Here is a 12,967-nt window from a genome sequence, read left to right as displayed (position 1 = left end):
TCAACCACCATGAACCAAAAAAAATACATCACACCTTCAAGCCAACTGGATGCCTGCCAGCGTCACCCATCTCACCATCCTAACTGGCAAGCATCAAAGAGATCAAAGACAACCAGCTACTGTGAACTGTTTCACAACAAATTATTTGACCATCTGAACCAAAAAAGAACAAGACATGCAGCAAAAATTACCCAGATTGTTAAGATCAAGTTCTGATCCATATCCAACCACTGTTTCCACACATCTTGAACTAAACCCAGCAACTCACCCCGCACCACACAGGTGGCAAAGTTCTTTCCTGAGTGTGCTGGCACTTCCTCAGAAGCTTTTACAAAGCAGAACAACAGGTGTCCCAAAAATTACCCTGGCACGTTCCTGACAGCCCTTGTTTTCAGGGAGTCTGCCACACAATATTACAATGCAGCAAGCCATTAATATTAGCAAGTTTCACCAGTCATCACCAGGCGACTGGATGTGTTGGAACAGGCACAAACCAGTAGTAGAATCCCTTAAATTCACATACTCACCATCCATAAGGAGCCAGTGGCCAGTCAGGACCCAGATAAGGACAAGCATCACAGACAGGGAAAATGAGAGCAACTCAGCAGCAGTGAAACGCCCACAGCAGCCAAAGGAAATCCTAGGAACAACACATAAACATTAGCTAGAAGACTTTATGTTTCCATTTAAAGAACAGAAAATGGACACTGCTGGAATGAGGCTCAACTGCTGATGAAAGATGCCAAGAACAACTGAAGGGAAGTTCCTTTGCCACAAATAGGTACCAAAACAGCAACAAAATAAAAGCTTTCCTCACGTTCCAGTAACGTGTGTAAAGACAGGACTACACAGATGGAAAAAACCCTGTAAATGCTGGCACGTCTCTTGAAATTGTTACCATGAATGCTATTTCCTGGAGCCATCTAAGAGTGCTTTTTGTAACATGAACCCTGGTCACAAGGTTAAAAAGAAAAAAAGGTTCCAAAACCAGGACACTACAAACCAGTGTAATTTTCACTAGTGTAACTACAGTCTCTGAAAGAGCCAGCGTTAAAGTCCAGCATTAGCAAAGATTATAATCCAATACCAAATCCCAAACTCTGAAATCTCAGCCAGAACAAGCCAAACCACTGATGGGAAATCTAGTGCCCTGCAACGGTATCATGCTTCCCAGGCTGGAACTGCACTTCCCAGTGTGAACACGGAAACCTGGTACTGGCACAAAACACACGTACGATCATCAGCGCTGGAGCCCCGTAGGTTAATGCTGGGAACCAAAGACTCTGTTAAATAATTCTCATTAAAATAAATCAATATAACATACAAGAAGAGGAGCAAAAGATTTCTCAGGTCCTTACTTGTTTTGAGGTGAACAAGGCCGTGTTAAGTACTGGCACATCGGGAGCAGAAGGAAAGCGAACGCTATTGTCGCAAGGACTACAGAAAGAAGACAAGGTAATATTAGTACATTCAGACCTAATTTCTGCAGTACACAAACAAGCTTCTCCAATTTGAAAAAGCTCTTGCAACAACACCCAATTATCATATGCTGCAGTATTATTGAAGCAAGAGCAGCTACAGGCTCCAAGGTTTTCTGCAGAGCTTCTGTTGTTAGCGCGCTCTCAAGCTTCAATCAAAATAAAAGCTCTCAGAGGAATGCAACGCCTCCATCCCCAAACCTTAAAAAAATAATGAAATCTTAAGGCTATTCACAATCATGCCAGCAAGTAAAGCAGTTTTCAAATACTGAGAGTCAAAAAACCAAACCAACAAAAAACCCCAACTTACTACAAACTGGTTGTGAGATAATTCTTCAACATATGACACAGCCTAAGTCAGCATAATAGGGTGGGGGGGTCCACTTTTTAGCTCAGTCACTTTTCCCCCACCTCACTCACAACCCTTTATTCATCACTGAAACACAGTGTGATTTAAAGTAGGTTATATCCAGCAGCTGGCAACTTGAAACTGTCAGAATCCAGAGGGTCTTACAAGTTTGAAAAGGGGGCGATAAAAATGCATAAATATCCAACCAGATTCTTTCCACAAACGTGTTCTTTTTTAAGCAGCACACTTCTCCCACCCACACGTTTGTAAAAACATTTAGTAACTGCTGGTATTTATAATCATTTTTCCTTCCATTTTTTAGGGCTGAATTTGCCCTGAGGACCATTTGGAAGGCGGAGGAGCGAGGGTGTGGAGACACAGGCACGTCAGCAGCACGCACCCAACGCTGCTGGCGCAAGAACAGACTGAAATGAAAATGGCAGAGTCACTCAACGTTTTTTGGCACGCTGCAGTCTGTCTTCTCCTCACTCCTTAAATCAGCTCCTCATCAGCCACCCCTATTTTTTAAAAGGCTTTTGGTTTCTTTCTTCTTCAAATGAAGATGGTGGGAGGGCATCAAACTTTCTCTTTAGCACTGGGCTTAAGTCACTTCGAGAAAAGACATCAGTTTGGTCACAGAATCACAGAACATTAGGAGTTGGAAGGGGCCTCAAAAGCTCATCTAGTCCAACCCCCTGCCAGAGCAGGATCACCCAGACTAAATCACACAGGAATGCATACAGGTGGGTTTGAATGTCTCCAGAGAAGGAGACTCCACAACCTCTCTGGACAGCCTGTCCCTGGGCTCTGTCACCCACACAGGGAAAAAGTTTCTCCTTATATTCACACAGACCCTCCTCTGCTCCAGCTTGCACCTGCTGCCCATTGTGCTGTTGCTGGCCATAGCCTGGCTCCATACTCCTGACTCTCACCCTTTACATATTTATAAACATGAATAAGGTCACCCCTCAGTCTCCTCTTCTCCAAGCTAAAGAGCCCCAGCTCCCTCAGCCCCTCCTCATAAGGAAGTTGTTCCACTCCATCATCTTGGTGGCCCTGCACTTGGCTCTTTCAAGGAGTTCCATTTCCTTGAACTGAGGGGGGGCCCAGAACTGGAAACAATATTCCAGGTGAGGTCTCACCAGGCAAGAGCAGAGGGGGAGAAGGGCCTCTCTTGACCTACAAACCACCCCTCTTCTCATACAACCCAGGAAGCCATTGGCTTTCTTAGCCACAAGGGCACAGTGCTGTCTCATCGTCATCCTGCTGTCCCCCAGGACCTCCAGGTCCCTCTCACCTACACTGCACCCCAACAGCCCAGTCCCCAACCTCTACTGGTACCTGGGGTTGTTCTTGCCCAGATGCCAGACCCTACCCTTGCCTTTGTTATATTTCATTGCATTTCTCCCTGCCCAGCTCTCCAGACTAAGTCAAACCGCATCTTTCCACCCATCAATTCTGCTCCTTCTGGTGGGAAGAAGATTTAAGAAGCAGAGATTGATTAATTTAAAAAGAAATTTTTTTTAAGTGTCTGTATCCAAACAGCACCATGGAAACTCAAGTTTGATCCGTATCTCCAGAGAGGAGGGAAAAAGCAGAATGGGGAGGGAAAGAACAAAGTGCAGCAACTCCACACATACTGAACTAGGAACTTTTTCAGAGGTGTTGGGCAAAAAACACTGCACAGCAAAACGTGTGCTCCTGTTGCCCCAAGCCCTGCAGCCTCACCACCTGCCTGCTCTGCCCCCTCTCCATTTCCACCACAGCGGGGTTGACCCTTCCTTACCCTCTTGGCCCCTGGTGACTCTCCTTCCCCTTCCTCCCCTCCAGCTCTTCTCAGCAGGGAGCCCTGCACCCCCTGTGCCGGTATCCCCAAGCTCTGCCACCCAAGGCTGGGCTCAATTGGAGCATAAGAATTAAAATGTAAGCACACAAATACCCAGTGCCCACAAGCCCCCACTCTGCACCTCGTTCCCAACTGCCCAGGCTTCCAGTCATGTTTTCTCTTCCCTCCAGTCTCAACACTGATTATTCAATCAGCAATCCCTTGGCTTAACTCCTGTCTGCAGATAACGCGACATCTCTTCAGCTCTGCCCTCTGCTTAGCAGCTGGTCCTGGCCTTGGGCTGTTTGCTGTACCTACCCTTGCTCCTGACTCTGATTAAGAAACCAGACATTGACTGTAATTTATAAGTGTCCCCACATCAGTCTCTAAAATCTACAAAACGAGGATGTAAAGCAGCACTGATCCCACTTCAGGGGACAGAGGGACCAAGTCCCAGAGTTCTCAAGCTGCCAACTCCAGAGGAGTCTGCATCCTGCTGCACAGCCTCTAAAGCAGCTTGGCCTTTTAGAAGTCCTGGGACCAAAGTTCCCTGGGCTTAATGACACCCTCTGATGCAAGACCAGGCTAAAACACCAAAGTATCTTAAAACCAGGCTGAAGAATAAAGGTACCCAAGGGCACTGATCCAAACAGACTCGATCCCCTTACGCCTGCAACAAGCCCCAACTGACAGAGTATCGTCTGATTACACACCACAAAGGTCACAAATATAATGACAAATGTCAAGGTCATTCTGGGTATTAATTTGTCAAGCTTATTGGTCCATTAAAGTTTGTCTTTTGTAATAAATCTTTCTTTATAACATCTTATAAGCGTGTGTGTGTCTGTGCGTGTCTACTCCCCTGATAGCTAGCACACAGTACAATTTATCTGAGGGAATAATTTATTTTTACTAGGAAAGAACATATGTATCATAGGTCAAAGTTATCACACCACGTTCCACACAGCCCTGCAGGCCTGTGCCTCCAGAGTGAGACAGCATCTCAAGTCTGGTGCTGAGAGCAGAGATTTAGATTTCACCTATCAACATCAGCCCTGTTTAAGAGGTGGGAGTGGATACATAGCTCAGGAGTTAACTCACGAGGGAAAAGCCTGCACTGTACATGAAGCCCAACAGGATGAGAGGTATTATGGGGTTTAAAAATCTTCACAGGCTCTGTATGTGAACCAAGGAGTACAATTTAAAAGCTGCTGCAAATTTGGAGCACTAGGAAAAAGGCTGCTACCCTGAAGAGCAGCTGGTCTCTTGAAGTGCTGCAGGAGGATCAAAAGGCCAACATTTTCCAGAAGTCAAAGCCCTGGGACTTACTTTAATGACAAAATGTAAATAATAATAATCAGGACAAGAGGACTTGCAATTTATTTGCAGACAACCATTTCTTTTTTATGCTAAATTCAAGCAGTGCAGAGGAATAATACTCAAAACACTAGTGAGACCAGAAGTACCCTCGAAACAAAGAAAAACCACGTAACAGCAGAACCAAAAATTAAATGAGGAAAAGAAATCTCTGGATAGAATCTCCAGAGGTATGTTGTGGTCCTACAAAGTACCCAAACTATGAAATACCACGGACAGATCTAAGCACTGATTTATAACCAAGCAAACTTTACGTAAAATAATACGCCCAACATCTTTCAAAATGCTGGCAATTTATAGTTCAGTAAGTTTAGCAAATCACTAAGTGGAAAATACTTCTCAAATAATACTTGTCACTTTATTAATAGCTACAGAGACATGAAAATACAACTGTGAAACCTGATGAGGTTTTTTTGAATGTGCTGTGACATGTATTATAACCCTTATCTACAATATTTAATTATATCAATGCTTTCTGTTCTATTCCAATCCTTATAAAGAGAAGAAAACTGAAATCACCTGCTGTGCATATTGTAAAGACAACTTGAACTGAATCAAAGAAGAAGAACATAACTAGGAGAGACACAGACGCTCCGATCGGCAGGAACAACGCCTGGGTAGAATCGATGGTTTGAATACCTGCAGAAGAAAGAGAGCGACATTTAACTTGGGCTATTCCTTACCACACACACATACTGACAGCCTGTCCTCACCAGCAGCTGAGGACTCTCACAGCCCATTCCATTTCAGTGCTGGTGCAAGGGAGGTTTGCTCTGGAATCCTCGTGCACTACCATATCAAGCACAGCGGTCAGCGTGGAGGTGCTCCAGCTAAACCGCGCGATGGCAGCGCTGGGAGTGTGCAGCACCCACCCTGTTCTGCAGATTCAAGAACTGAAAGTTGAAAGGAAACACATTTTTTTCTCTTGTGCCATAGATACAGCAATTATATATTTGCCTCATTTGATGCTGAGCAATATGTTGAAGAGCAGCCAAGGTAAAAACCTGACTGGCATCACTGGCTGCTACAGACCATCCACTGACCGAGCTCCTGCAAGGGTGCCACAGCTCCCAATTCCACCTGGCAAAGGCCACCGTGCACTCAGACTGGATCACTGGTTGCAATCACCAGACAACATCAAGTCTAATGATACAGGGCAGTTCTCAAAAACCACCCAAGTCTGTCTGTGAAACTACAAGCTCAGCCCAGCGTGCACCATGAAACCTTTTATGCTAAAGCCTGAGAAAAACTCAGGCTCATGCTTTATAGCTGGAAGCAATTTGAAACAGTGCAAAGACACGGAAGTATCTTAGTCTGGCTGCTTCCCTCACCTCAACAGTGCAGTGTGACTACAACGACATTAATAATGGGACATTTTTTACTGTACTTTACCCTGAGTTTTTGTAATTACTAACAAAATTGAGATTAGGCTTTGAAAAGCCCACCTACGCCCCCAAATGCTAGTGCTGAATGAGTCTCTGTAGTTGCATTTACATTTGATCATGAAGGGGGAGGAAAAGAAGACCTAAGTAGTTAATTAACTCAAAATGAGAGACATACTTAGAACATTAAAATACCAGGGAACATCTGATGTAGTCACTTAATTTACCTATACAACTCATAGTTACAGATGTGCCCAAGTATGTCAAAAACCTCACACACGTGTGAGCTACACTCACTACAACTTAGTGTGTGTCACAGCTGTTTAACCATTTTCACAAAAGAGAGGCTAAGCAGTGAGCATGGAAGCCACGACACTCCCACTGTATGGTCACTTGTTAGTTCAGGTCACGGAAATGTAAATAGTGCAATAAATTTTTAAAAACACAAAGCAGAAGAACTCAGTCACTTCTGATATCTGTCACAGGTCAGATACACCAGGGCAAAGTACAGCGCAGTGATGACAGTGCAAAGACACAGAAATTCCTGTGTTCTAATCTGTGACTTAGATCTAGTTCCTCCTGCTTTGAGAAACAGCATTTATTCACATGCCCTTCAGCTTCCCAAGGGAAAAAACAAACACAACAACCCCCCAGAAATTACATGCTACAAACCACCTTGGCATACGGGAATTAGTGCCTGCAGCGTTAAATGTCAAAGCTCTTCATTTCATTTCTGATCATTCTGACAGCTAATCCCCTTAATGTGCTTATTCCCCAGCTCTGGACTGTCTTCTCTTGCTTCCCAGATGCCAAAAGCCTCAACTGTTCACTCAGAATCACCAAGCACAGCAACCTCTTTGCTCTGTGTTGTCAACAGAAGCAGTGCTCTGACAACCATGTCACTTCCAAGAGTATGTGTGTATGTCTATATATAAAAATACATTTCTTTAAAAAGGCAAGAAAAGGCAAAGAAGCACAAGGGCAGATACAGCACAATACATGTTGTTCATTAGATATTTTTTTAACCTGTATTTCTTACTGTAGGCAAAGCAACCTTAGTGTTCAGGGGTTTGTGCTCAGGGCTGCTCAGAATATACCCAGACAAACTGCTCCGAGTTAAACTCAACACATTCTACTCTAACTCTTCACATACATATTTTTACCAGCAAAACAGTGCATCTCAAATGGCTAAGCTGCCTAGAGCCTACAGATCACAGTGGGGACGACCACTGTGTAGGAGCTGACAGGCTAATCCCCACTCTGAATAGATTGTGTGTAGACACATACTTTGTTGTCTATTATAAATGAGTTGCCCAAAGCCACGTGAACTCTATACTTTAGTTTCTCTATTGATACAGCTGAATCATTCTTATGGACTTGATAGCATGCCATGAGATCCCTCATTACTTACGGGCAGGCAAATACGTCACAGCTATAAACACCAGACAAGAAGAAATCACATTTCCTTCTCATAACAGTGGTGGGGTTTTTAAAAGTGAAGTAGCTTCCACTCCCAGTCAAACCTGACACACTGTGCAGCATGCAATTTCTGTATGTTATGGAAATGTTACACCAAATATTTTAAATTTAGCCTCTGTGGGCACGGACCAGACAGCAGTATTAGTGCAGAGCAAGATGGTGAGTGTGGAGACAAACCAGTTCCATTACACTCGGTGTCATCTAAACAGGGAGCTGAAACACACAGAGAGATGAAGCAAAAGATGCAGCACACTGAAGTGACCAAAGAAAGATAAGGAGTAAAGCTAACCCTTACTGTTATTGGTGCTGTTGCCATTAAAAGAGCCAGCTGTGCTGCTATTGTCTTTCTCTTTGTCTTGGTTCTCAAAGTCCATGTTAAGGGACCTGCAGGAAACAAAGCAAACTTAAAAGGCAAGTTTCAAACTCCTATTTAGGCTCCTGAGCTGCGGTCTCTTCACCACTCTACCACAGCATCTGCTCCCCAAAAAAGCTCTTTAATATTGGTTGTTAGAAAAAATACCATACACACTGAGGAAAATGCTTATAGTTATGGATGAGGCACCATATCACACGGGTTCTGATTGTAAGACCAGTCACTGTAGTGCCTGGACTGGTAAGTGTTAACAACAAAGCACAACAGAGGTATTTCTTGGCATTACTGGGAAGTGTAGAACGTGATGGAAATGCAATAAACCTTTCAATTCTCTGAGGTATTTGAACCTTTTCCCAGTTCTCATTTTGATACTTTTCATTCCAATTTAACTATCAGGATTCATTTTTACAGCAATATCACTTCCTTGTAATGAACACTGACCAAAAGTAGCTTACACGTGACTGTCTGCTGCGCAGAAGGTTTTACTTAACCCAGTAAGTTGCAGCAAAGCCTGGGAAGTAACTGGATACACAGAAAGATGACCAGAGAAAGCTCTGAATAAATAGTACAAATCAACACAACTGAATTCATCCATAAGAGCTGACAACATTCTCCCATGTAGCCAGCTCAGCTGTAACTGATTCATCTTTTCAATCTGATATACAGGCACTTTAAAACAATTCCAAGCCAACAAGCACTGTACCCCTTTTGCCACAGCCTGGGACTTTGATGCAACTTCTAAGTTACATTCTAACAAAATCTGGCATAACTTTTTGATATGAGGGAAGTTCATTTAAGGGCTGTTTAGGTCAGCAATCAATCAAATTCTAGGTTGCTTGATATAAAAATAATAGCAGTTGAGTTTACCACGGTAGTTTTTCATTCTGATTCACACACATTATCCAGGACTTAGCTGCAGATTTACTTGTTCAAATACACTAGAGAGAACCACCAGAAGCACTGCACAGCTCCTGCCTTACATCTGCAACAGCATCGAATATCAACTATTTCAATAAAACATCCAGGTCAACAGGCACGAAACTCCTTTTCAAGTTGAGCTGTAACTGTACTATGCAAATAAATGTTATTACTTTGTCAGGCAAGTAAAAAAATACTCTGTCATCTTCCATACAATTCCATAGGTATCAAAGTTAATTCATCTCATAGTACAGAATGCCAAGGCACAGGTGAGGACATACAGGTCTACAGTATCACAATAAAAGTGGTGTATTAAAGAAAGAGAGGTTGGGCATAAAAAGAAATTAAGACTCTTCCAAGTCTAAAATGTGTGTGTTTCTTCTGCTTCTATCATGCAGGTGCTCTTAAGCAGGGGTAAGAAATTAAAGCAGCTTTTGGGCTCAGGCAAAACATGAGAAAGCTTCAAATCTCAGACATTCAGTACTTCTACACAGGTTGTAGGTCATCAACTAAAAGCTTTTTAAAAATACAAAGATGCAATGATGAATGCTAAAATTCAAATAAATTAATCTGTCTTTCCTTCATTTGTTCTCTCTGCTCTGCATCTTGTCTGGGACACCTTTATCCTTCATTCACGTTTCCTTTTTCCCCCATTAATGCACTGTAGCCTCATAATTTTCCTTGCAAGCTATAAAACTCCAGGAGCAGGCTGACAACCCTCCAGGACTGGATCCAAGATTCAGTCAAACAAGCTAATTCTCTTCTCAGAGCTGCGTCATTCCTCTCTGAATTAGCGCCGTTTAGCAAGAACTTCACACCATCACTCTCCCAGGGCACTGGGCAGCTTGTACTTTAAGGGATTGCTATCAGCAAAGAAAACGATCAGATCCTCTGCTCATAAACAACTTCAGCCTTTCTTTTTTCCTTGCAATAGTGTCAGTAATGATGACCTCCCAACATCCCTAGCTAAAAGTGAGAATAAATTAGGAAATTACTTCCACTTAGCAACACAGCTGCTCCAAGATCCAAGACAACTTCTGAATAGCCTCCAGCCATTTTATTATTTGGCCCCTCCCTCTGCCACAAATTATCACTAACATAATAAAAAAAAACCCAAAAAAGTGATCACTAAAACATCCTCCAAGAGAGTTAAAAGTTACACTGTAAAACAAGACCTACTGGAAACTACTGGACTGTAAAGAAATCACAAGCTGAGAAAGATTGGCTTTGTTGTTCAAGTTTCTGTTGGGCTTCCAAAGGCCACATTCAGCCAGCACGTCCCATCAGGCCATAAACCACAGAGCTGTTTCTTCCCTGGGTCCTCACAGTTCAAGCTGGTAGGATTTCTAGCACAATGTTTCAAAGCAACTTGGATCAGCGTCCCACAGGGAGCCACCCCGCAGGGTTACACTAAGGCCAAAGGAATGAGTAAGCTGCTGGCATATTACTACTGGAAAAGTTTGGATCCAACTATTCACTGTGGTAATGCTTTGGGAAAACCCTGCAGCACGTACAAAAGAATGCATCCACAGAGTTGGTACATTGAGAAGCTCCTTCTTGCTCTACTTAGTGAGGATGGTCACCCACCTTGACAGGTCTGGGGCTATCAGAATTGTGGGTTGCCACAGAACTGCCAGATTTCAACTGCTCTGAATGAAAAATTACAATCCCAATCAATCAAATCTCAATGTATAGTAGAGACAGAGAGAGCCTAAAATAAGTTGTGTGCCCCAGGACTGATCAAAAGGACAAGTTCCAACGCAAGATCCGGAGGAGGTTTAAGAATAGGGGAAACAGTAGCAGAGAGTGCACATGAAAACATTTTCATTGCCCATGTGGAGTAAGAACACCTGAGTGCCACGTCTTTGATACGAACATCTTGTCTTCAGCAGGATTTTATGTACACCCACTCATGCGAGCAACCTTTGTGGCACTCAGTGAGGTCTGGGCAAATCTCTGATTCCACCCTGCCAGCACTGCGGCTGGGGAGGCTTATGAACCCCACAGCCTTTAGGTTTTACTGTGAAGTATGTGTTGTGATGTCTGTAAATGTCAAGTCGTGAAGCCAACCATACTCTAGGTACCCAAAGGCTAATGACAGAAGACACCAGTTTCAGCTCACACTTCTTGGTTTGGTTGAAAAGCAAGATAATTGAGCAGGTAGGTTCTGGGTTAAATCTGGCTTTACATAAGCCGAGACACCGTGTCTCGATTGTGCTAGGATAGAAAAAGATTTAGCTGTTACCTGCTTGCAAAGTAACCCCAACATGCAAATCACAGAGGAGCACTTACACAAGTGCTGTCTTGCAAGAACCCAGGGAAACAACTTGTTTCAAGCTCAGCTCACCTCTTTAAAACCCCCCTGGCTGACACATACACTCACACAGTGCAGTTTACAGCCTCTAACAGTTTAGAAGATTACACTTGCCCCTTTGGCACTCAGAAATAAAGTCTATGAAGTTCAAAGACTGAGAGACAGAGTGTGTATGGGAGAGATGCTTGGAGGGGCCTGAAGCTACAACTCCTGACCCAGCACAAGGGTAGAAGGGAAACGCTCATTCACCCACAGCAAGAGAAGTGGGAACTCAATTCAACGGTGCTTGGTTCTAGATGCAAACTCTGCCCACAACCTTTCAGACATTCTTCTGAGTAACTTGGGGGTTTGGGCTTTTTTTTTGTTTCAGTTTGGACAAATGCTGCTTGTATGAGTAATGACAGCAGACCACAGCTCTCTCCTTTGTTGCCCTGAAACCTCTTGCACCAGATTAGATCCACCACGCATGTGGATTTTATCTTAATGACTCAACCACCCAATTCTTTCTGATCCTATTACTGCAATTCTGTTTAAGTCACTTGCCAGCAATACCACTGTAACTCTATTTGGTTCTTTTCAGACTGAAAATCAGAAACAAAGCCCACTTTCTGCCACGTGGAGGTTAACTAAGGAGTGGTATTTGCTTTCTGCCTTACGACAGCTCCATTTCAGATGAAACACTCAAATCTAGATGAGGACATCGTTATTGTTATTTCAGAACAAGCACCCTAACCTGTAACTTTGGTCTTTCTGGCAAGTCGTTATTCTAAGAAAATTCACCCACTTTGCCTGGTTTTAATTTTACTACTTTGGGAATTTCCAGATGAATATAATTTTCCATCTTACTACACTACTTGCATTTCTTAAATAACTTAATTGCATCTTAGAGCCCTTGGTTAACACCACTGTACAATTTTCTGTTAAAAACCACTTTTGTCCTCATTCCCTGACCAAACAGAATGGGAATTTCTCCAAGTCACCATCACAACTGAGGGTTTCAGCTCAGGCATCTGCTAAAGAAACAATATATAAGAAACTAATTTTAGAACTATGGGACCTCATCTTAGTCTGGAACAGCTTGTACCTTGGGGTCTTCAGGACCGCTGCAAAGGAAGTGGACCACAACAGGGCGTTCCCTCAACTGATGCATATCCCTCACCATGCCACTACTTCATCCAGTATGTGACAACGTTCTGAGGTTTGCAGTCCTTGTTACATGAGCAGTTTTTAATGTAAATCATAAGACAAGATGGTAAAAGAGCATGTCTATGCAGGAGCTGGGTGTCAAATACTGACATCACATGTACGACCATGGCTACCATCTATGTCAGGAATACTCAGAGCAGTTCAGAGACTTCACAGTGCATGTATGGCCTTTTGTCACAGACTCATTAAATGAAGCAGTGGTCTGCAAGAAACAGGAAATAAACCACGCTGTACTTAAGTTTGAAAAAATACTACTTTTGTGCTGG

At 43.2% G+C, this 12,967-nt stretch overlaps 1 protein-coding gene across 1 annotated transcript in view; it reads right to left on the bottom strand.

The window, feature by feature from the left end:
• Window positions 1–12,967, bottom strand: part of SPPL3 (signal peptide peptidase like 3) — a gene marked incomplete at its 5' end in the record, with an annotated part of 59,712 nt that overhangs the window by 10,782 nt on the left and 35,963 nt on the right. Inside the window, 4 exons of the mRNA XM_084272062.1 lie at window positions 528–640; window positions 1,359–1,437; window positions 5,549–5,668; window positions 8,186–8,274. Of these exons, the coding sequence (XP_084128188.1) occupies window positions 528–640; window positions 1,359–1,437; window positions 5,549–5,668; window positions 8,186–8,274 (401 nt within the window). The remainder of the gene's footprint in view (window positions 1–527; window positions 641–1,358; window positions 1,438–5,548; window positions 5,669–8,185; window positions 8,275–12,967) is intronic.

The sequence above is a fragment of the Gallinula chloropus genome, assembly GCF_964237585.1.
Source record: "Gallinula chloropus genome assembly, chromosome: 17".
Lineage (NCBI taxonomy): Eukaryota > Metazoa > Chordata > Aves > Gruiformes > Rallidae > Gallinula > Gallinula chloropus.
The sequence above is the reverse complement of the archived record's forward strand: the minus strand, read 5'-3'. Positions and strand labels throughout refer to the sequence as shown.